The sequence below is a fragment of the Canis aureus genome, chromosome 8 (genome assembly GCF_053574225.1).
Source record: "Canis aureus isolate CA01 chromosome 8, VMU_Caureus_v.1.0, whole genome shotgun sequence".
Lineage (NCBI taxonomy): Eukaryota > Metazoa > Chordata > Mammalia > Carnivora > Canidae > Canis > Canis aureus.
In genome coordinates, this window is record NC_135618.1 from 23,301,043 (window position 1) to 23,327,343 (window position 26,301).

Consider the following 26,301-nt stretch of genomic DNA (forward strand, 5'->3'; position numbering starts at 1 on the left):
AATAGAGCCACACAAATAGAGTCAATTGATATTTGATAGAAGAGCAAAGGCAACACAATGGAGCAAAGATAGTCTTTCCAATAGCTGGATATCTACATACAAAAAATGAATCTTGTTATATACCTTACACCCTTCATAAAAACTAACTCTAAATGCATTATAGACCTAAATGTAAAATGCAAAACTATGAAATTCCTAGAAGATAACATAGGAGAAAATCTAAGTGAACTTGGATTTGTTGGTGACTTTTTAGAGATAACAACAAAGGCATGATCCATGAAAGAAATAACTGATAAGCTGGACTTCAATAAAATAAAATATTTCCGTTCTTCAAAAGGTATTATCAAGAGAAAGAAAAGAAAAGCCACAGATAGGGGGGAAAAATTTACCAAAAAATAGATCTGGTAAAGGCCTGGGATCTCAAATATACAAAAAACTTTTAAAACTCAACAATAAGAAAATCAACAAACCAATTAAGAGATGAACCAGGGGTGCCTGGGTGGCGCAGTCAGTTAAGTATCTGACTCTTGGTTTCAGCTCAGGTCATGATTTCAGGGTCCTGGGATCAAACCCTGCAAGGGCTGTACACTCAGCAGAGTCTGCGTAAGAGTCTCTCTCTCCTCTTCTACTGGACCTCCTGCTCATGCTGTCTCTCTCTCTCTCTCTAAAATAAATATTTTTTTAAAAGAAGAGATGGATCAAAGATCTTAACACTTCATCAGAGAAGACAGATAAATAGCAAATAAGCATATGAAAAGACCATCCACATCATGTCATTAGGGAAATGCAATTAAAACAACCCATAAGAATGGGTATACACCAATAACTATAAGTAAGCAAAACACAGATGTTTAAGGCAGGGAAACTATCCCGTATGACATTAAAATGCTAGATACATGTCATTATACATTTGTCAAGACCAATAGAATGTATAACACCAAAAGTGAAAATAATGTAAACTATGGACTGTGGGTGATAATGATGTGTTAGTATTGGTTCATCAATTATAATAAATGTACCACTCTGGTAGGAGACACTGATAATGGGAGAGGCTATGCCTGTGTGGGGGCAGAAGTTACATGGGAAATTCCTATGCCTCCCACTGAATTTTGCTATAAACCTAAAACCTCTCTAAAAAAATGAAATCTATTAAAAAGCACGAGAGAAAGAGACAGCCTAGTATACTGATATTTCTATTAGCTATCTATTAGCTAATGTAGCCATTAGCCACTCATCTGTATATTATGAATTTAGAAAATACCAAAAGGATGAGTTATTTCTTTTTGCTATTCCTAAATTCTACAAAGAAAAGGAAGTTCTTGTTGACTGGAAGGGAAAAAAAAAATCAGAGTATCATTCCATATTTAGTGAAAAGTTGTACAAATTTGGAAGACAGAATTCAAATTCCAACAGGGCCTAGCAGAAATAAAAACAAGCAAAGTTCTTCATTATATAAACAAAGAAACTGAATAAAGACAGAAGAACTGTTTTGACCATTTATTTAGAATACTGTGTACTGATCTTACCACCCTGTGATCACAAAACCAACTCAGAAAAGAATGAGGGATGGTGCAGGCAACTAAATTAGTCTCGAAACTTAGATCCCAATTATTCCACATAAAACAGGCTTAAGATTCTCTATCACTCCTTACTATTGAAATTCAAAAACTAAATTTGATTATTGTTTCAGTCTTCACTTTTATTTATTTTTATATTTTTAAAAGATTTTATTTATTTATTCATGAGATACATAGAGCGAGAGAGAGAGGCAGAGACACAGGCAGAGGGAGAAGCAGGCTCCAGGCAGGGAGCCCGACATGGCACTCGATCCCAGGTCTCCAGGATCACACCCTGGGCCGAAGGTGGCACTAAATCGCTGAGCCACCGGGGCTGCCCTCAGTCTTCACTTTTAACAAATCAAAGTGATAAAAAGTAAAAATAGTGAAAACATTTAACCTAACTTAATTATTGTTTCATCATATGAACTTTCATGTAAACGTAATTTGGGTCTTTTGGTGAATGTCATTATAACCCCGAATCTCTAGTCTAGGGAAATAAATACCATCAACCAAATCAGAAGTAGAGTTGAAACTTAACTTTTATGAATTATTTTATAGTTCTTTTCTCTTATTAGAGTAAGCTACATCTTATTGTGGGAGAGCTTAGTAAGATTTTGCTGCTTATTAAGTAATAATTAGTTCTCCATATTTGTTACTAAGACATACAAATGCCAGATTTGGTGGTTCCCAAGGGTGTGTTAGCAGAGTCAGGGAAAGTTCCGAGGTACTTCTAGTCAGGCAATATTCTGCAAGTTAGTCACATACTGTATCATATACTGGCTTCCCCTCTTGAGACTATCTATGTTCCAGGGCCAACTGGGCCTGTTCCAAGCAGCCTTACTTTGGTGGAATTTCCTAGTACATCACTTTAGAATCAAGAATTTAAGACTCTTAAAGCTGGAAAGAAACTTCAGATCAAAAATGATATCACAGGAAAAAGTATCATCTTGTAAGATATTGTTCAGTCCTTTCTTGTGTCTGCATTGTTGATTAAACAACAAGACAAACTTAAGCAAACAATCTGGAAGAGTCTTTCCCTTTCGTTACAAATATTAGGGTTGCTATATCTGTAAATATAGAATTGTCTCATATTTCCAGTGTAGGATAAATAGCAGGCCATATTTAAACTTAACCAAAAGCTCTTGTTTACTCACAATTTATCCTAACCCTTCATTTCTTCTGATGAAAGTAATTTTCCTGTGCTTTATAATAAAAACACAACAACCAGAACCTGGATGTTTATAGTGTTTTGCCAACAACTAGAGCAAACAGTCCCCCACATCTGAATTGGCTAGGCAGACAAAAGAAATCAAATAATGACTTCAGAGTTCCAAAACTAATTTATTGGTCTAATGAGGGCTAGACTCCAACTTGGATACTTAACTGTTTTCAGGTCCCTAGTGAGATAAATGTTTTACTGTATATTTTTAGCTATTTTTATTTTAATAGCATTGCTTTTAAATAACTTTTCCTTAAAAAACAAAACAAAACAAAAAAACCCTCCAGCATTTCTAACTTTATGATTCTCTAATTGAATTATGTGATTTGATTATGAAGCAATGGTTAGTTTACTTTCCCCAACTTTTATCATTTTGTGTTTAGAATCATGCTCAGAAATCCAAATTGGCTGATTACTGAACAAGTTCTAATTACTCCCCAGAGACTGTGGGAGCCTGGACTTTTAGGATTGTTCACTGTTTGGCTCGGAAACAGGCTTCCTCTTGTAGTGCCCGATCTGCTATTGATTTAAAAACTGACCTAAAGGGCTATTTGTTCTGGGTTCTTTGAAGTACATTCACTGCTCCTGCCTTCTGGAATCATTCTGACAGACATTCTGAACCTCATGCCATATTCTTTACTATGTAGTTTGTGCAGCCGGGAATAGTGGGATAATGGCTCATTAACCTGCTCTCACCTCCAAAAGGGGGCCTGGGATTTAAAACACCTTCAAATAATCACACTGGTGTTTCTGTCTCGAACTTTGAGGTGAGTCAGTTCCCAGTCTGCATGATCCCTCCTTCCTACCCTTGGCCATGGTTGTCTCCTAAATTTTTTAAAAAATTTATTTATTTTAGAGAGAGAGAGAAAGAGAGAGAGAGAGAGTATGTGAGCAGGGGGAGGGATAGTGGGAAAGGGAATAGGGGAAGGAGACTCCCTGCTGGGAGTGAAGCCAGAAGTGGGACTCAATCCATGACCCATGAGATTATGACCTGAGTGAATCCTAGAGATGTTTAACCAAATTAGCTACCCAGGTACTCCCTGTCTCCTAGATTTTCTACTCCTCTGAACATAAATGCCATCCATGTCTCATCTTCACCATTCGTGGTGCCTAGCTCACAGCAGTTATTCAATGAAAAACAGTAACAAATTTGTGAGTAATTTATTTACAAATAATTGTAACCATTTGTAAATAATAACAAGTTTATAAAATAGTAAAAAATTCAGAAATAAATAGCTTCAAAGGACACGCATTCAGATTATAATCAGTAAAATTCTGCTCTGATATCTAGGTCTTGTGATATAAGGAAATGGCAAGAGAAAGCAATTCTACATTGATGGTTGAGATCCTCTTAAAAAATAAGAAATAATTCAACGAATAACATTTTCCTTAAGAATCAAGTGGGCGTTTGGCAGAATGGCAGTAAAGGAAGATCTGAGTTCCGAAGCCTTGGTTATGTTTCCTAATCTTTCAATCTTAAGAGAGCTTAGCACAGTTTTAAACTTGCCATGGCACTCTTTGAAGAGAGGACATTTAAGTTCCCATGCTCTCTGATAAGTAGAACATGGCACACCTGGCTAGTAGGGAGGGAGAGAGTCCCAGCAAGAAAGATGACCCAGGAAGCAGTTCAAGGTTCCCCTGAATTCCATTCACCTTCAGTGGGATCAAGAGGGACAAGAGTATTACACCATTTTCCTCTTTGGTCAGCCAAATATCTCCTCCTTGACTACCACCCTCTTGTCTGCTATCTGTTCCAGTTCCCTACAAGCCAGCTATTAATCAAAGACCTTGCTAAGCAACTGACAGATTGCTAAACTCCATAGTAGATAATGATAAAGCCAGGAGACTTAGTTTTTGGACCTTAAAGTGTTCACAATCTAATCTGGGGAAGGAGAAAAGTAACGGAGCTAAAATGACTACAGAACAATTAAATGCTAACTTATTAGTTGAAGAGGTGTTCACAGGAAGGAAAGATCTGGATGGAGGGATAGTGCAAAGCAAAGCTCAGAAGAAGCATCTAGAAAATGAGGAAAAGAGTTCTGTAACTAAGAATCGGGCCCATGCCGATGAGCTCCTCCTTGAGAGGGCCAGATTCAGAAGGATGCCCAACAGGAGAAAGCTGAGATTCACTGGTAAATCCTGACAGACTGCTTTTGGAAGGGCTGGAGACTGTGATGAAAATACAACAAGAGAGCCAAAAAAGAAAGAACAGAGAAACAAATAATCCCTGGTTGTTTTCATGCCTGAAGGGGCTCACTGTGGCATGAAAATCAACATGAAAACAGTTAGGCATACCACATCATCCAAGCTGGGCACTGTGCAGACATTCCTTGGCTTAAGTTTAAAAATATTAACTCCTTGTTAGCCTCTGAATTTTTGGAAAGGAATTGACAAAGGGGGCAGAGGAAGACCTAGGAAACTACTATGGAGGCCTCTCCTGCATATCTTACTTGTGTTCACATGAAGTAGGTATTATGGTCCCTGTTCTACAGATAAAGAAGAGGAAGTTTATGGAGATTAAACAGCTCACATAAGCTTGCCCAAATATCAGAATAGCAGACCTAGATTCTGAACTCCAGGATGTGTATTGCCCAAGCCCATTTTCTCTGTTCCTTATTAAGAGTATAAACTTGGTTACCCTTAGAGAGGAGAGAAATCTGTTTCATTTGTGGTGTGGCCTAGAGCTGAGTCTGGAGCTGGGAGTGAGAAGAACTGGTTTGTCTTGTTCATGCTTCGTTATGAGTCCTAAGACTCTGGACAAGGCATTCCCCCTCTTGACTCTATTATCTAAGCTTTAAAAATAGAGAGTATGTTGTGTGTGTGTGATGAGGGGCGAGGGCAGTGCCTGGGTGGTTCAGTTGGTTAAGTGTCTAACTCTTGATTTTGGCTCAGGTCATGATCTTGGGGTCAAGAGATCAAGCCCTGTGTCGGACTCTATGCTGAGTGTGGAGACTGCTTGGGGTTCTCTCTTTCCCTCTTCCTCTGCTCCATCCCTCTGCCTCTACTCTCTAAGAAAAATCAAGAAGTTAAAAATAAATAAAATGAGTGAGATTAAATTATTACTAAGGTATTATCTGTATAAGTTTATAATTCAAAGTGTACCACCAGGGGGTGACTTGCTGTGATTCAGGAAGGGGAATATGAGGATCCACACTAATCTCTGTATCTAGAGATCCATAAAGATAATAATAATCAGTAACCTAATAAATATTAACTACTCTGCCACATTAGTGGTAGCAGCTCTAGGACTTAAAAATAGGAAGGGTTCAGGGACAGCAGGTTTGCCTGGCTACTGTGCACAATAAGCCGACTGTCTTCACTTACATCCCTGCATCTAGTCCTCCATGATATGTATGAGATCTACCAGTCACCCCCTCCCACTGCTATGACCCATTAAGGTCCTCAGGAAAAAGCCTGAAGGCTGGACACAAACATGGTCCACTCATACAACCCACCTAAGTGAAACAGAGGTAAGAGATCACAGAGAGCATGTATCCTGGATGGGGAAGTCACTACTCAGCTCTGGCTAATATCCTCCCACCCAATTTTTCAAAAAGATACAGAAATACGGATTTTTTGGTGCTATATGAAATATACTGATCAACTAGGTGGTTCAAATACTGACCAACTAACTATATGAATATGACAAAACATGTTTGTGTTCACATGTGGCCCAAGGAACATCAGTCTGCTTTAGAATTTGCTGATAAAAAAGAAAAGTCAGGAGGCCGAAGGAGTGCTTGTCTTAGAAATATGAAAGGTCTCATTACTGAAGTAGACAAAGAAAAGGTACTGAGAAAGACCTTATTCGATTCATATTTATATGAAGACCTTATTCAATTCATATTTATATGAAGTCCATCAAGTAACCCATAAGCTCTTACACATCTAACTCCTATAAGGCTTATTTAAAAAAATTTTTTTAAGTAATCTCTACCCTCAATGTGGGCCTCGAACCATTCCAAGAGTGAAAGCCAGATGCTCTACTACCTGAGCGAACCAGGTGCTCCCCATAATCCTCCTCTATCTTTTGTCACCACTTATCTGCTTCCTGCAGCCAACAGCAAGAAACCCCTTACAACAAAGGTGAGTGTGCTGGGTTCAGGGACAGAAAAAATGGGGAGAATTGTCAAAAATTAAAACTGAGTTCTATTTCTCAATAGACTCTGGGGAAAAGAATAATTCCTGCAATAAAAACTGATTAAGGCAACTGCCCAAGAGTGGAGGTTAACAGGCCAAACTCCACGGTCTTTGTAAACAGTTAGGTGGGAGAGATGTCAAAGGGAAGACGAAAACTGCAGCTTCAACATGATCCCAGTGGGAGCACAGAGGTATGAATAAGGAAGAGGAAGAAAGAATGGTCAAAGTATGAACAGAGACAGAACAGAACATGCTTTGGGCTTCCACTCTATCTGTGACTCTATGAGATGCAGGAGGTGCAAGGAACGTTAAGTCATTCTGGCAGGAGGTGAGCAGGAGCTAGTGGTTTTGAATGGCTGGGAAATCACCTTCCTGGCAGAGAGTGGCCTGTTTAAAAGCAAAGTGGATCTGAAATCTATGCTCTTTCTACTGAGCTTCTTATCATTCCCATCTGATAGGGAGGTGACACTAAGCTCAGAGAGGCTACCTGGTTAGCTTCAAGCCACACACCTAATTATTGACAAAGCTGAGAGTAAAACCCAAACCTCCTGATTCCCAGTATGGCATTTTTTTCTCTTTTTTCTCCTATACCACAACTACGGTATGACAAATGGATGCAGACCAGAGAAAACAACAAAATGGAAATTTAGAGAAAAAATGTAAAGCAAGTAGTCAGGGGGAGTTCTTGAAACTTAAAAAGCAAAAGTGGGGAACTCTTCTTGTGTGAGCTGAAGATTGGCAATTTGCCACACAGAAGCCCCGCCTGGTTTCCAAAGAGAGGAGGGCACACCATACCTCTACCGACTCCCAGTGCCCATCCACTCCAATTCTGTCCTCCAGCAGGGTGCCCTAAGGAATTTTTTTTTCCCATGTGACTTCCACAGAGGCTGAATCATGGCTCCTTGAAAAGCTCAAACAGGACAGCTGGCTTCGGAATAATAAAACAGCACCAGACCAAGTCCCCTGAGCCCTGGGCACTGCCTCCGCGAACACGACTTATCTACAAAATCCTGTATTGTGTAAGCAAATCTTTTGAAAAGCAGCATCTGGAGCTTTGAAGATGTGGACACAATTGATCTGAGCATGTGACACCTGTCTTTAGAGAAAAGCAATTATTTAGCCCATAAGGCCAAACCTGTTTTCACAAACTGTTGGCTGTAAATATTTTTAAAAAATTGCTTTGTCAAAGATCTGTATAAATCGCTTAAATGTGAAGTCAGGAAGACCAAGAACGCAAAACGGTATTCTGCTAACAAACGGAATTTGCTGCCCTTTGCAATTCTACAGCTGATCCCCCTGCAGATTTCATTCTTTATGACAGAATATGGAAATTTTGACATCATAAACATATGAATCTTATAAATCTGGTATTCACATTTCTTAAAAGGAATGATCAGTCACAACATGTTCTTTCTGTAATTCAAAGGTCTTATCAGCAGGGAACTTTTTGGTCTTTTTAAGAGTGTGTGCAATAATAACAGCTCAAGCTCTCTAACCTGTTTCAAATCCAACCCTTCAAACTCCTCTAACCATAATGCTAAAACATCTTTGTCTGTAAGCCACAACAACATTTGAAATTTGTAAGGTGTTTACTCATTCCCCTCAGTAATCCTAGGATAGTCATAGTTTCCCCAACCCTGACTGGAAGGTCCTTTTGAAGAATATTTTTATAATTATTTGCCAATATGCCTTAGAGAAAATCAGAGTTTGTTCTTTTGACCCCATGAAAAAGGCTCCATGGAAGGCAAAAAGCACATGGCTTACATCTATAAAATGCTGTCCTGGTGCAAGTAGGATCCTAAATCTCATGCTCCATGTAGAGAATAAGTTTTCTACAGCTGATTTAACTTCATACATGTCTAATACTAGAAAAAGAAATCCAGGGGCACCTGGGTGGCTCAGTTGGTTAAGCATCTGACTCTTGATTTCGGCTCAGGTCATGATCTCAGGGTTGTTAAATGGAGCTCCAAGTCAGGCTCCATGCTCAGCAGGGAGTCGCCTGAGATTCTCTCTCTCCTTCTCCCTCCGCCCCTCTGTGACCATCCCCATACCTGTGCTCACTCTCTCTTTCTCCAATAAATAAATCTTAAAAAAAAAAAAGAAAAGAAAAGAAAAAGAAATCCATGACCAGGTAGTTTCACTGTATTCATGCTACTTAAATAAGGATTATACCAGGAGGCCAGGAGAAAAATAAATCACCAAAAAGCAACTGCTAAAGAGGAAATGTTAGCCTTAAAAGGTACAGTTTTAGCTACTGTCTTGTGGGGGAAGGCAATGAAGGCGATGAGAAATTCAAAAGACAATGAAGGAGATGGCATTTAGTCTCCAGAGGCTTTACAAAACACTGACTAGGTATGTGTGCATATCTCTCTCTCTCTCTCTCTTCTTTCTTTCTTATAAAGACAAAGCCCTAAGTGATCCCATGACACTCAGGCATTAGAGTAAAGCAAGTGTTGATGAAATGTTTCAGAGCCTATTATAGGCGGTGGTTGCACAGCACAGTGAATGTACTCACTGTCACTGACTAGTACACTTTAAAATGGTTCATTTTATGTTGTGTTGTGTGAACTGCATCTTGATAAAAAAAATAAAGTAAACCAACAGTATTCTGCGTAAGATGAATGAGAAACTCTCCACTTCCTTCTGCTTTCTTTGACAAAGGCAACATTTAACACTTCGGAAATGCACTATCAAAAAAATCCTTAGATGAGATGAGTTCCAGGGATTAATTCAGTAGGTGCAAAAGTTCACCAAGAGCAGTTCTGCAATGTTTTTTGTTGTTGTTGTTGTTTCATTTTATTTTTTCCACTCCACTTAAGTAAGCTCTAAGCAGTCATCACTAAGTTTTCACAGTTTCTCTCTTTCCTTTCTATATCCCTCCTCCCCGACTTCTCTTTAATAGGTGCTGAGATTGCCAAGATGAGTAATGTACCTTACCTTTCCTCAAGGAGTTCACAGTCTGCATTCAATTCCAAAAACTCTCCCAGCTGCTTCCATTCCAGCTCTGGTCCTGGCCATCTCCAAATCTTTCAAGAGTGCACTTGACTTGGACTGCCCCAGCCTTCCCAACTAAGCGTTCCCATACCATGTTCAACTATTTGTGTTCTCTCTGTGCTCCTTTCTCTTCCTTTTCCCCTCAGGACCAAAAAGAGATTTTCAAAATGCTAAACACAAATGGCACTTTATTGATTTTCAGATGCTATATAAATAGAGCTATCTGGATTCATTTGAAACTTTAAAGTAGGCCCTGGAGAGGCTGTGAAACTGGGACTGGCTCTAGGAATCACATACTTAATTGAGGATCATTTCAAAGATCTCCTTTCTCTTCTCCACTCCCCCCCCCACCCCGCCCCCCAGTTCTCACTTAGCTGCCTGGGCCTCCCACCGCCTTTCCCACAAGGCCAAGGCTCTCCAAGTTCACTGCCTCTGGCTGCACATGAGTCCTTTCTTTGGAAACAGCTTTGTTTTCATCGCGCTTCCCTTTCGCATCCTCTCACGACTGAATTCCTTTTCCTTCAACGTTCGTTTTTGTTTTCACTGTAGTCACATTGTTATCCTTAGGAAAACATGCTAGCTTTCACCCTGAAAGGAAGAGGCCCCATCAGGCCTGGTGCTCACATATGCCTGTGATGGGCTGGAACGGTGACAAACTCAGACAGTGACGCAGGCAAAGTGAAATGAGAGAGAAAACCGGTAGGCAAAGCCACGCTGGCTTCTGCAGAGAGGAAAAACGTAATGTTTGCCAAGTGGAAAAAGGATCAATTTAGAAAGGAGAGAAAAATCATTCTCAAGCTTTGGAGAATCCCCTAAAGTGGAGAAAAATAAAAACAACTCAAAGCAATCTCTGGTTACATACAGCCTAATTCTGACCCAGATTTTGTTCTGAGGTCACTCAAAATGTGAAACAGAAGTCATAATGTTTAAATTAAATAGTTCGTTTGTGGATGGAAGCAGCTACGGGTTGTCACCCAGCCAATGTGTCAGTGGCACAGCTGGTAATTTCACCATGCAGCTGGGAGAGGCAGCCTGTCAGTCAGAAGAAACCAGATACGTGGGAGGATTTTCACATAGAATCGCTTCTCATAGTGGACTCTAACCATCATCCGACTTGCTAAATGCACGTATAATAGAATTGGTTTTTCTATATCTTCATGAAAGTTACTAAGTTTATAGTGCATGTACCAAGGAGAAATACAAGCTGGGTCAAAGGAACACTGCCATTATTTTACTGTGTTACAGGGGACTGGTTAGCAAAGGTATAGGAATCGAACAAATTTAAACAAATGTCTCACAAGTATGATTTCATTAATCCTGAAAAACATAAAGCGGGAGATAATTGCAGTCTAATCATTTCTTATTTGACTTGGCTGGAAAAATCTTATTCTCACTTAACTCCATTTACAGATAGGCATCTTGGGTCAGCTGACTTTTTCTTTGTCCAGCTACGTTTCCTTTGAACGTGTTATAAAGGTTTTTGATTACCAAAAAATATAATACCAGATGAAGTTCATTATACAAAGAGGATCAAACTAACAGCAATTCAGGGAAAAAAGAAAGTTCCTGTAAGGATTCTGGCAAGTCAACAAGAAGTTAATTGACTTCTTAATGTTTCAAACACATGTCAATCAATAGGCCAATAAAAATTTTATATGCTATGCAAACAGTGGTAATCCCAGTGCCGCCCAGTTTGTGGCTCACCATAGAAAATATCTAATGAAAAAAAAATCACAGTATGCCACTTATGGACAATAATCCACTCTCTATGTCATCAATTTGCTACTGAACTTAGACATTTCACAGCTCAAACTGGGTATGGAACATAGGAAAAAAAGACTAAGAAAAATAATGGTCTTCTTTCATACAAAGCATGAGTGTACATGTAATAAATACATCTAAATTTGTCATGGCGAATTAAACCAGCTTCAGCTTCAGGCAAAGAGGCAGAGTATTAGGCTGAAATGGTCCATTTCTTTCCAATTTGTTATACATGTAGAATCTGAAATTTATTTTTTACTTGATTAAAAATTAAATTAGGTTTCATTTTTGTATGCAGAGCTCTTTGCCTGAATATTTCATTTAACAACAGCCAGGTTGGAATGAAGCCAGTAATCAAACACTGTGGACTCGCAAAACCCTTCTTCTGGTCTTTCAGACACTCAATAAAGCCTGAGAAGAGTAGCAGTTTAGGGAGTGGGTGTCTTTGTTTTTGTGATGACTAACACCATCCAGTATTCATTCATTTATTTTTAAGTCATTCCGCAAATATGTGGAAGGCACTTTTCTAGGAAGGGACCATGGGAAAAACAAAAATACACAGCCCTTGCCCTCGAGAACTGTACAGATCTTTTCCCCCAACACAGGCAGTTCTCTGACTGTAGCTTAATGACTACTAATCTCTCAATTTCAACTTTCTCTTCTCCTCCTTGAAACACACTAATTTCTCCTCAGGAGTATATTTTCAAGAGAGTACCAGATCAGTCTACTCACTAAAAGACTGACTTAAAGACTCCTATCTTTAGGAGAAACCAAAGAAGATACAACAGTGAAGAAATTTTGGGGTTTCAAGATGCAAACAGGGAACTACAAAGAGTATTTAAAATTCATATTACTGAGAGATCAACGTGTCAATTACAATAAGGGGAAAAGGGCAGACAACAGATTATGAAGGGCCAAGATCAATGGGCCTAGTTAGCCGTGGTTTTAGAAGGGCTAACAAAGTGTTCCATGTCTCTTGTGGCTATCAGTAGACATGTTAAGTAGAAAATCAGTGAAGATACAGAAGAACACCACAACATTGTCCACCAGCTAACATGTAACAGACAATTCCAGAATATTCCACACAAGAGTAAGATATACATTCTTTTCAAGCATCCATGGAGTATTCACCAAGACAGACTGTATCCTGGATCATAAAACAAACATGAAATATTTAAAAACAGAGCAGGGTTTCCTGACCACAATGGGATCAAACTAGAAATCAATAACAGAAGGATAATAGGAAAAAAACAACAACAACAACCTCCAAGTACTTAGAAATTAAGCAAAGCACTCTAAATCCATGGGTCAAAGAAGACTCAAAGAAAATAAAAAAAAAGTTGGAACTAAATAAAATGAAAATGCAACATATCCACATTTGTAGGATGAAGCTAAAACAGTGCGAAAGAGAAATTTGTAGCACTAAATCCTTATATTAGAGAAGAGGAAATTTCTTAAATCAATATCTAGGCCCTTACCTTTAGAAACCAAAAGAGCAAAATGAACTCAAAGCAACCAGAAGAAAGGAAACAATGAAGAGCAGAAAAAAATGAGTGAAAAAAAGAGCTGACTCTTCAAATAGATCAACAAAATTGATAAATCTCTAGCAAGAATGACAAATGTAAAAAGAGAAGAGAAGACAGATTTTGCCAATATCAAGAAAGAAACAGAGGAAGTAATTACAGATCCTAAAGCTGGTAAAAAAAAAAAAAAAAAAGCAATAAGGGAATACCATAAACAACTCTATGCTCATAATAATTTAGATGAAATGGACTAATTCCTTGAAAATCACAAACTACCAAAATTCACCCAACATGAGACAGATTATCTGAATAATCTTATAACTATTAAAGAAATGTAATCCACAACAAGCTTCTGAAAAAGAAATCTTCAGGGTCAGATGGCTTAACTGGGGAGTTTTACCAAACATTTAAAAGAAAATTAATATCAATTCTAAACAATATTCCAGAAAACAAAGAGGGTGAAACACTTCTCAATCATTTTATAAGGCTACTATTATCTCAAGACCAAAATCGGACAAAAAGAGTCCCAAGCAAAAAGCTAAAGACCAATACCACTCACGACTATCATCATTAAAATTCTCAACAAATTACTGGTAAGTCAAATCCAGATATATATATGTATATGTATATGTATGTATATATATGTATATATATGTGTGTGTATGTGTGTGTATATATATATATATATATATATACACACACTGGTATAATTCTTTTATATATATATATACCATGATCAGGTGAGATTTAATCCCAAGAATACAAGTGTGTTTCAATATTTGAAACATCAAGGTAATGCACAATATTAATAGGTTAAAGAAAAATCACATATCATATATTAGTTGATGCAAAAAAACCTGACAAAATTTATTTTGTCCAGCTACGTTTCCTTTGAACATGTTATAGAGGTTTTTGATTACCAAAAAATATGATAAGAGATGAAGTTCTTATACAAGAGAATCAAGTAACAGCAATTCAGGGAAAAAAGAAAGTTCCTGGCAAGTCAATATCACTAATGACATTAATTTTTTCATTTGCAGCAAATTAGGAACAGAGGTTGTGATGGTTAATACTATGTGTCAAGTTGACGGGGCAATGGGGTCAAATATTCTGGGTATGTCTGTGAGGGTATTCTGGGGGTGAAATGAGTGTTTGAATTGGTAGGCTGAGTAAAACAGATTGCTCTCTCAACTAATGTGGATTGTCCTTATCCACTTAATTGAAGACCTGAATAGAACAAAGAGGCTGAATAAAATCCTGCACCACTTTCTGGTTCAGTTTTTCTGGAGAACCCTAACTAACAGCAAAGGGAAACTTTCTCAACTTGACAAAGAACATCTATAAAAACCCACGGTTGACATCATCCTTAGTGGTGAAAGAGTGAATGCATTTCTCCTAAAACCTGGAACAAGACAAAGATGCCTGCTCTCACCACTCTTATTGACTATAATACTAGAAGTCCTAGCCAGTGCGATAAGGCAAGAAAATGAAATAAATGATATAATGGTTGGAAGGGAAAAATTTTCCCTATATGCAGAATATGAGATTGTCTAGAATATCCCAGGATATATATTTTAAAAATTCTTAGGATTTAATATATGAGTTAGGCAAGATCACAAGATATGAGATAAAAAAAACAAAGATCAGGGATCCCTGGGTGACGCAGCGGTTTGGTGCCTGCCTTTGGCCCAGGGCGTGATCCTGGAGACCCGGGATCGAATCCAACATCGGGCTCCTGGTGCATGGAGCCTGCTTCTCCCTCTGCCTGTGTCTCTGCCTCTCTCTCTCTCTCTGTGTGACTATCATAAAAACAAAAAACAAAGATCAACTGTATTTCTAGATGTTAGCAACAGACATGTAGAAGTAGAAACCAAAACTAAAAACATAATACTATTTATAATTTACAATCATTCCAAAAAAGTAAAATGCTAAGATATCAATTAAAAAATATGTATGTGGTCTATATACAGAAAATTACATAATGATGATGAAAGAAATAAAAGAAGACCTAAATTAAAAGTACAAATATGGCAGCCCCGATGGCTCAGCCGTTTAGCGCCACCTTCAGCCCAGGGCATGATCCTAGAGACCCGGGATCGAGTCCATGTCAGGCTCCCTGCATGGTGCCTGCTTCTCCCTCTGTCTGTGTCTCTGCCTCTCTCTCTCTCTCTGTGTGTGTCTCTCATGAATAAATAAATAAAATCTTAAAAAAAAATGTACAGACATACAATGGCTATGGACTGCAAGACTCAACAGAGATGTCAATTTCCCTAAAAGTGATGCATACATATATTGTAATTCTTGTCAAAATCCCAGCAAAATTTTGTTGTATTTATATAAACAAGCTTATTCCAAAATTTACACAGAAAGGCAGAGGAACTAGAAGAGCTAAAATAATTTTAAAAAAGAATACAGTGGAAGAAATAACTCGATTTGAAGTTAAGAATTACTATATACAGCTATATCATTCATAATAGTGTTGTACTGGCAGAGGGACATAGAGATCAATGAAATGGAGAGTCCAGGAATAGATAAACACAAACACACCACACTAATTCTTAAAAAAAATTTCCAACTGATTTTTGACAAAGAGGCAAAAGCAATTCCATGGAGGAAGGAAAGTTGTTTTTTTGTTTCGTTTTTGTTTTTTAAAACAGATCATGTTGGACATCTATTGGCAAAATGAGCCTTCATCTAAACCTTATATTTTATTCAAAAACTGATTCAAAATTATCTATGGATTCAAAAGTAAAACATAAGACTATATAGCTCTTAGGAAAGAAATGAGGAAATCTTTGGAATCTAGGGATAGGCAGAATCTAGAATGCTTCACTTGAGTTCTTAGATGTGACAACCAAAATTAAAAAAAAATTGACAAATTAGATTTCATCAAAATAAAACTTTTGCTCTGTGAAAGTCCCTGTTAGGAAGATGAAAAGAGAAACTATGACTTGGCAGAAAATATTTATAAACCACAATACAGCACAAAGCCTTATATCTAGAATATAGACAAGAACTCTTAAAACTCAAAAGTAAAACAACCCAGTTTGAAACTGTGCAAAAAGACTAGAACAGACCTCTCAATGAAGAAGGCATGTTAATGACAAGTACATGAAGATATTTAAATTCATTAGCAAATAGGGAAATACAAATTAAAACCACAATGGTGTGTCACTGCACACATAAGAAGTAATGATAATATCAAGAAATCTAGAGAGAAGGTAGAGAAACTGGATCTCTTGTACACTGCTAGTGAGATGTAAAATGGTATAGTCACTATGGAAAATAGTCTGGCAGTTTCTTACAAAATTTAGTTTGAACTTTCTATCAGACTCAACAATCTCATTTGTGGGCATTTACCTACAGAAATGAAAACTTAATCATTATACAAAAACCTGTACGTAAATGTTCATAGTAGTTTTACTTACAGCAGCAACTGAAAACAATTCAAATGTCCTTCAATGCATGAATGGCTAAGCAAACTGTGCATCTGTACAATGGAATTCTATTCACCAATAAAAAGGAATTACTGATACACGCAAAAAAAATCTCAAGACCATTATAGTTGGCAAAAAATGTCAACCTCAAAAGGTTTCACACTGTTTAATTCTATTTATAGAACATTTTTGAAATGGCAAATTGTATAGCTGGAAAGCAGATCAGTGGCTGCCAAGAGACAGGGATGAGGGAAGTACAGGGGACTTCCTCTGCAGTGACGAAACAGTTTTATATCTTGATTTTGGCGGTAGTTACACAAATAAATACATGAATAAGGTAGCACAGAACTATACATACACACACATACAACCACATGTGAATGTATATAAAAAACAGGGAAAAGTGAGTATAGTCTGGTTGTTAACAGTATTGTACTAATAATACACATTTTCTGGCTTTGACATTGTACTACGGTTATATTTGTCTCCATTAGGGGAAGCTGGGTGAGGAGTACATGAAACTCTATGTATTATTTCTGCACCTTCTTGGGATCTATAATTATTTCAAAATGTTAAAAAAGCTTTAAAAATGTGTTCAAATGTTTTTTAAAAAGAATCTCAAGTAGCAAAACAAGCTATAGCTACAGAGATGGAAGAAAAATTTCTGATCTAAATAGGTTTTTTCCAATAGAATTACTCTCTATTTCATGTCTACCTGTGTTTTTTTTTTTTTTTTTTTTTTTACTATTTTTCTTGAAGCTAACTAAATAAAAGCTTCTCAAAGACACAGGCTATATTGCGTTAACCCCCTTCAGTGCCTACTGCAATACAGATGTTTAAAAAAAGACTAGTTAAGTTCTGAATTGAGCAAGTTAGCTAATTCTGACAGAATCTGATACATTTCTAAAGAGAGCCAGAGTTAAGCTACACTGATTAGCTCTGTGACCCTGGTTACTTAGACCACGCTGGACTTTGGGCTCCTCATCTATGGTATGAAGATAAAGAATACTATGTCAGGAGACTGTTAGGAAAATTAAATGAGTTAATGTATGTAAAGTACTCAGGAGAGTGCCAGACAGATCAGAATAGCTCGGTAATTTTTTCAGTTTGGGGCTTGAACTAATGACCCTAAGATCAAGATCTGAGCTGAGATCAAGAGTCGGATGTTAAACTGACTAAGCCACCCAGGCATTGCTCAATAATTATTTTTTCTAAAAGATTTTAAAAATATCACTTTTAGGTGGATCCATTCTCATAAATCTACATGATAATAAAATGGTGAAGTGGTTATTTCCTTTAACTACTGAAATTTCAATGAAAAATGCCTGTTTATGGGGATTTTAAAGAAAAAAGCCAAGTATGCCATCTTAACAGTACCTATGATATTTAGTTTTGTAAAAATAACTACTTATTACTTGTACTGAGTTCTTAAGGTCTAGGTCCTACTGATTTCTAATAACAATGAAATGTTATATGTAAAATGCCAATTAATAAAGGTGTAGTCAAAGGTTTCAAATTTATGTACAGTATGTGACTTTTACTCACCTGACTTATTACTTTTGCTCTTCTTAAAATGACCTTTTTCTATTCTCTCTTCCATCCACCTTTGCTTAAATGTCATCTCTACTCTGAAGCCTTACCTCACTCCCCAGAGAGGATTATCACACTGTAACCATCCAGCTATAGGCAAGACTGCTGCCTACTGTGCTTACTTTTATATCTCTCACACAGAGTATAAATCCTTGCACAGAGTAGGACCTCAACAAATATTTGGGAATGAACCAACCATTGGCATCCTCTTCTGATACTTCTATGGCAATTTGGACTTGCTACTACTAAGGAACTTGGCATACTGAATTACAATTACTTTCCCATTTGTTTCCTCCACTAGAGTATAAGCTCTCCGAGGGCAAGGCCCATGTCTCACATATGTTTGCATCCTGAGTAACCAGCACAGTGACTGGAACATTTATCTAAGTAAGATATGTGCTGAGTGGCTACCCTGGGCCAGGCACCATTCCCTAACAGTGAACAAGGCAGGCACAGTTTCTTATGGAATGATGATAAACAAATACATAAAAAAGATAACTTTTATTGGGATTAGTACTTTGAAGAAAATAAAGCAGGATAGAGGATGAGGACATTAGCTGAACTGCTAGCAATCAGGTCTTTGTAAGGAGGTAACACTTGAGCTCAAAGAACAAAAGGGATCTGGTTATGTTTAGATCAGAAGTAAAGAGTCCCAAGCACAGAAAAGCAAGTACAAAGGCTCTGAGATATGAATCAGCTGGGTTTGTTTAAAAAAAAAAAAAAAAAAAGAAGGCAGGTGTGGCTGGCACATAGTGAACTAGGGGATGAGAAGAGGAGAAGAGGTCAAAGAAGGAGGTCAGGGCTAGAGCACACAGGCTCCACTAAGTTTGGACTCTACTCTAACAGCATAGAAAACCACTGGAGGATTTTTGAGTATAAAGTAACAGAATCTAATTTACATTTAAAAAATTACATTGATTGTTAAGTGGTAAAGAAATTGCAGGTGGACATGAACTTTCTTCCATACGCAGATACGCAGACAGGCTGGGAGACCAGGCAATAGAGGGCGTCATGGTGGCAGTGCAAATGGACAGAAATAAACAGACAGGTGATAAATTTTAAAGACATGGCTGGTAGGGCTTGCTATTGAACACAGGAAGTAGGGTGTGGGAAAGAGGAATCAAAGATATCTCCTGGGGATTTCACTGAGCAAATTTGCTAAAATTGGGAAAGAGTGTGAAATATCTACTATTTTGGACTAAGAAAGTTTCAGATGCCTATTAGATATCCAACTGGAAAAGTAGCACACGGCAGGCACTTGCTGTATACTTTGAAAAACTACCACTTTGAGCATAGATTCATCTACGAATCAAACATAATACAGCAGTCCAAATTTGCCTAACTGTATTTGCTGCTTCCAAGGTAATAGAGAAAAACAGAGAACAGTAAGTGACTAAAATGACCAGAGATCTCAGTTCATTTGATGAAGTGTTATTTTTGCTTTCTCTGATGCTTCTTGACCCAGATTTTTAATACAAAGGTCCCACGTTTTATGTCAGAAATTTTAGACAAATGCTGTCAATGCAATTCAAGTATTTGCTCCACTTCTTTAGGCCTTATAAACATTGCAGTGATTAGTGTCAAGAGCAGTAAGCAATGACTCATCAAATCACTTTTACTCAAAGATAGTGAGTGAAAGGCTATATACATAAGACTACTGGAAGCTAAATGTGCTGCTTTGGGCAATGATACACATTTTAATCCATTCTATCTTTTTTAAAATGAAAATTTATTGAGATACGTACGATTTACATACAGTAAAACTTACCCTTTTTTGGTGTACAGGTCTGAGTTTTAACAAATACAATCAACTAACCACCATCCCTACAATCAAGATACAGGACAGTTTTCACCCCAAAAATGTTCCTTTAAGTCCTTTTGTAGTTAGTCCCAGATGCTGGCAACTACTGCTCTGTTTTTGGTCCCATTATCTTCAAACTCAACAACAGTCTTATGAACTTATGACGGCTGTTCACAGATGCGTGGCAAAATCCTATTTCTTAAAAAATATGACCTGTGAAATATTAGAAGCACCTAAAAAGTATTTGATGATCTTATAAAAAAAGAAACTATCCTTTCAAATTATTGGCGGAGATTAGGCTGAGGTCTCCCAAAACAGTCAATTAAGGCATGAAACAGTCCATATCCTCACAATGGTTTAATGTGTACATATTTCTCTAACAGGAAACTGGTAAATATGAATTTTAATTTTCCAAGTCAATCTCATTTGTAGAATTCTGTAATAATACTTCTTTAATAGTATTATTTCCCATTTCTAGTACCACTTTGTTTTAAAGATATTCTGACAAATATACATGACACATGCTATTATTCATTTATATCAGTGTTAAACCTCTATGAAAGCAGGTACTTGGGAGTTTTGGGGATTTATTTTCATTTTATACTACTACTTAGGGGGAGTGATATTTCATGTAACTTATTTTAAAAAGTAATGTATCAGGTGCCTGGGAGGCTCAGCGATTGAGTATCTGCCTTTGGATCAGGTCGTGATCCCGGGGTCCTGGGATCGAGTCCCACATTGGACTCCCTGCATGGAGTCTGCTTCTCCCTCTGCTTGTCTCTGCCTCTCTCTCTCCGTATCTCTCATGAATGAATAAATAAAATCTTTAAATAAAAGAAAATAATGTATCAATTGATTCTTAATTGGTACAAATGAATGAATATAGTAGCGTCCATGGTGTGAGCCAGAAGCAAAGTGGCACACAGTTCAGTGGTTAATGCCTTGAGCTTTGGAATCAGCAAGGCCTGGCTTATTTTATTTTAATTTATTTCAATTTATTTATTTATTTATTTTTTATTCCTAGCTCCATTGTTTCCTGGCTTGTTTGTTTGTTTGTTTGTTTATTTATTTATTCCTAGCTCCATTATTTTTTTGTTGTGCAAACTCTGGGCAAGTAACCTCCCACCTCAGTGCCTCAGTTTCCTCACCCAGTAAATGTGAACCACAGCACTTCCTATCTCATACAGCAGGGATGCAAGCACTCATACTCGTACTACATCTGGCACATCTAAGTGCTCAATGAACAGTACCCAATATACACTAGATGGAATTTCCACTTGAAAAACATTAAAATGTTCTATTATTCAGCACTCATTCTGGAACAAAAAGGAAAGTGCCTGTGTTTGTATTTTATTGATGGCAAAATGATGTAGAGACACAGCTGAGTGTGCAGCAGACTCAGGTGCACACAGTTTAACGCAGAGCAGAAAGGCACCTGGCCGTTCAGCTAACTCCAGTGATTTAAGGTCTGATGCTGCTATCTCTCCCAAGAGTGGGTTTTTCTTTCACTTTTTCCCCCCTAAACAAGTAAAGAAGGAATAATGCTTTGTGATGGAAGTCATAAGAAAGCCAAAGAAGAATACAAGAAAGATCTGCATGTTATAGTAAAAAAGGTCTCTTAACTATTAGCTTTTCTCTGTAAAGTGAAGGGGATTTCATTAAGTGCCAATTGATTTTGTGAAGCCAACTGTATCAGAGCAGCTGATCGGAAAATGCTCAGGTTTGAAATAATTTCTTTTAACTAACTCAGTTCCAAATGGAAATTGAGTATTTAATATCCCCCTACCCCTTTTCACTCTTACTCCTTTAGAAACATCATAATAGTTTTTTTCCCCTTTCACTTTTTATGAGCAAATTTATAGCACTCATAAAATTTTAGACTAAAGTCAGAAGGAAACTGAGAAGATATCTAGTACAATCCTTTAGTTTTAAGGTAAAGAATGAGGCCCAGAAGAGAACTGACTAAAATGAAATAAAAGCCAACGTGGGCCTGGGACCAAGTGTCCTAAAGCCCCACCGGTTACTCTTTCTACTACAAGGGTATCAAATACTTCGGTCAGGCAGTCACCAGAGCTCCTCTGTCTGCAACACACATCATCCACCTCTGTCACTACTTCCTTCTGAGCCTTAACCCTTTAGAGTCCTAAACCACACTCAAGCTAGCTGTTGCCTGTCATGGTGGTCAGGCCTCTAGTGATGCAGTAAATATAAATCCCAAATTTCCTGCCTAAAATGTCAAGACCTTTTTTCTCTTTTCCACTGTCTTTGGAATTTTAGAAATAAATTTTTCTGGGCAATAATGATCTTTTAGGGAAATATCTAAATTCTACACACTAAAAATGTGGTGGGAGCTTATGAAATAAACTCTTTTTGTCAAAAATTTAATAATAAGTATAAGTAAAATTAATCTGTGGTGACAGAAATCAGAAAGCGGCTGCTCAGGGATAGAGGCTGACTGGCAAGAAGCAGGAGAAAACTTTATAGAGTGATAGAATTGTTCTATCTTGACAGGAATATGGTCAAACTATCAAACACTTGAGATCTGTGTATCTCTTGGGGCGCCTGGTTGGCTCAATTGGGACAGCATGTGACTCTTGATCTCAGAGTTCGAGCCCCACATTGGATAGAGATAACTTAAATAAAACTCAGGAAAAAAAAGATTTGTGCATCTCACTGTTTGTAAATTGTATCTTTTAAAAACAATCTAAACTACTCATGTAGAATAATTCATATTTTAAAATTCTCATCTAAAGAAGGGACTTGAAGTGCAATCCAGCTGATGAAAGGCAATGACCAAACTCAGAGATCTTTCAAAATCAAGCTAAACACATTTCTGTTCAACTACTCATAAGAACACCATCTGCTGTGCCAGAACTCGTGTATGTGAAGAACAAGTAAAGAGTTTCCTTTCAGACTATGCCAATTAATGGATTCTGCCTTAAAATAGGAATGAAAGTATTATTTAAGAACTGTGTACACTACTATGATAACATATCCATTGCTCTCCATTGTCTACGAAAATACATTTAGAGGGGATCCCCGGGTGGCTCAGCGGTTTAGCGCCGCCTTCAGCCCAGGGTGTCATCCTGGAATCCCTGGATCGGGATCAAGTCCCACATTGGGCTCCCTGCAGGGAGCCTGCTTTTCCCTCTGCCTATGTCTCTTCCTCTCTCTTTCTCTCTGTGTGTGTCTCTATGAATAATAAATAAATAAACCTTTAAAAATAAAATACATTTAGAATTGAATAACAGAACTTTATCCTGAAGACCACAGAGAACTTAAGATGATAAGGAAGGTAAGGTTGAACACAGTGTAATAATTACGTTTTTATAAAAATTCTGTTTTCTGTATTACTTTCCTATAACAACTTGGATGTGTAGGACATTCATCCCAGTGCATACCATAACCTGGTAAGCCAATCTTGACAAAAACAAAAAGTACTGAAAAGGAATAAAAAGTTGGCTCTCTTCTGGCTGATAAATGCATAATGTTGGCCTGGGAACCATAGGTGAAGAGGAAGACAAACTGGTTAAAGACACTGTCGTGTTAGGGCTTATCACCACAAGAGAAGGGGGAGGGAAGAGGGCAAATTTAGACTTCAAGTTATAGCTAGAAAGGGAAGATAAATATCTTACCTCGTTCAGCAGAGTGCATTCATGTGATCAATTTTTAACATAAAAGGTCTAGTGTAAAATCTGGCACCCTGATAAAGAGTAGCTTTTGAAGAAAACACTATGTCCTACTACTAATAAAGGATCGACAGGAGTGTGACTTTCCATCTCCTTAGTGATGGTAATACATACCAAATCTGGCTTCACTCTGTGAGTCAGGGGAAAGGAGAGCCACATGGAGTACAAGGTGGTAACCACTGTGGAGAGCCAGGACTGCCGAACCTCACGGCTTCTGGGAATGCGGTGAATATAGTATTCAGGAAACTAGAAGGAAATAGTAAAAATCCAAATCAACCAGGCCACTGATACCCAAGATAAACACAGTAACAGTTAACACTTGTACACATAGGAAATGCTTTATTTAAAATTTTCATTCTAACTACTTTCAAATTAAGTTATAAAGCCTCTTTTATACTTGATATAACACACATCATTGGGTTAAGACAAAAAAGCTCCTAAATATGATTCTAAAATGTTAAAGTTGGTTTTGATGATAAGTTGGGGTAAATTTTCTAGAAAATATGTTTTAGGTAGAGAGGTTAACATGCTGACTGACAAACTGTCCTTACAAACCAATACGTAAGACAAATAATCTAGTATCAAGATTAGCAAAGGAGATGGACAATCCCAAACAGAAGAAACACCAATAGCTAGATGTGAAAAGATAGTAATCAAACACAAAAGAATGCAATAAATCATTTTTCACTTGCCTGATTGTCAAAGATTGCGGATACCCAATGCTGTTGAGGGTGTTGGGAAATAGACATTTACATTCCTTGGTACAACTTTGGGATACAGCTTTTGGGGAGGGCAATCTGAAAATATCTATCAGAATTTTAAGTGTGTCTACTTTTTATTTTTTAAAGATTTTATTTATTTATTCATGAGAGACACAGAGAGAGCGAGAGGCAGAGACACAGGCAGAGGGAGAAGCAGGCTCCATGCAGGGAGCCTGATGCAGGACTCGATCCCAGGACTCCAGAATCATGCCCTGGGCCAAAGGCAGGCACTAAACTGCTGAGCCACCCAGGCATCCCCTAGTGTGTCTACTTTTGATCCACATTTCTGTTTCCAGAAATATATCCCACAGATTTATCTACATGCTTATCCACTGTATGATGCTTTGTATTTGTAGAAACTGGAAACAGCCCAAATATCCTCTAGTAAGAAATGGATAAGACCACACAACAAAATATATGAAGATATACTAACAAATGACATAGATTTATATGAACTTAAATGGAAGATGTACCATGGTAAGTTGTTAAAGAAAATCTACAAGTTGCAGGACAGTATGTTTAATATGATCTAGTCTGTATTAACAAATCACAACACATGTATGTTTGTATATACACATGTATACATATTAGTATCTACTTGGAGAAAATCTGGAACTATTCGTCATAAATTGCAAAGAAGGTGGAATAACTGGGTATTTTTATTTTCTAGGTCACATATATCTATGTTTGAAATTTGCAACAAGCACGTATTATTACTTTCACAATAAGAGAAACCAACATTTCTTCCTTGAATCAAAGTTCCTGGTATATTTGTTATCTTTTGCTGTAGAACAGATTACCCTCAAACCTGGCAGCTTGAAACAACAAATATTTTTTGTTTCTCAAGTTTCTGGGGATCAGGAATCCACGAGTAGGCTAGCAGGTTTGTTATGGCTACAGTCTCTTTCAAAACTGAAGTCAAGTTTTTGGTTGGTGCTGGTGGTGCTGGTTCATCTGAAGGTTTGAGTGGGGCTGGAGGATCCAATTCCAAGGTGGCTCACTCACATGACTGGCAATTTAGTGCAAGTTTGTGGCAGAAAATCTTACTTCTTTGCTACATGGACTTTTCCATAGAGTTACTAGAGTATTCTCGTTACATAGCAGCTAGTTTCCTTCCCCAAAGCAAGTGATCCAAGATAGGGAAAGGCAGAAACCACAATGTCTTTTATAACCTAACATCAGAAGCCACACTTTGTCACTTGTACAAAGTCCTACTGGTTACAAAGATAAATCATATTTATTATGGAAGGAACTACACAAGGGCTTGAATCACTGGGGGTTTCTTGGAGTTTGGCTATCACACAGGTTAAGTTGGACAGTAAAGGGCTAAATATTAATACACTCTTCTCATCCCCCTTATTGGTCTTGGAAGTACAATATACTTGAGAAAAGAATAGAAAAGCCTTTTGCTACACTAATGGAAGACCCACAATTACTGGTCCTAAGATTATGCATTTAGAAAAAGGTATGAAATTGTTTCTGGAGGCCTCTTTGAGGCTCCAGGAGGGCATGAGCATAGTTCTTACACACTCAGCACAGAATGAATATGGACTGCATGTGTGACTACTGTGTCTCACATGTAACTGTAAAGGGCTCTTTCCTCTTCCTTCCATGTTACACAAGTGGAGAAGGGGAGATCTGGGTTCAACATGTTATTCACTGTTTTTATTCATTCATCATTTATTAAATCAACATGGTATCTCCTTCCACAGGATTAAGGTACTAAATGTTTAACTGGAAAATAATACTGATTAGTTCCCAAGCTATATAGACCAAACAGGCAGGGGGCAGTAAATAAAGTGGGGACAACTCTGTAAGGAATTTTCT

General features: G+C 37.6%; 1 protein-coding gene across 3 annotated transcripts in view; it reads right to left on the bottom strand.

Annotated features, from left to right (window-relative positions):
• The window catches only part of ALG14 (ALG14 UDP-N-acetylglucosaminyltransferase subunit), an 89,510-nt gene that overhangs the window by 30,329 nt on the left and 32,880 nt on the right, over positions 1 to 26,301 (bottom strand). For all 3 annotated transcript variants that reach the window (XR_013384439.1, XM_077905515.1, XM_077905516.1), the window contains one exon: positions 23,828 to 23,959. Coding sequence is in view for 2 of the 3 variants with exons in the window: in XM_077905515.1 (XP_077761641.1) it covers positions 23,828 to 23,959 (132 nt within the window). In the remaining variant the exon portion in view is untranslated. The remainder of the gene's footprint in view (positions 1 to 23,827; positions 23,960 to 26,301) is intronic.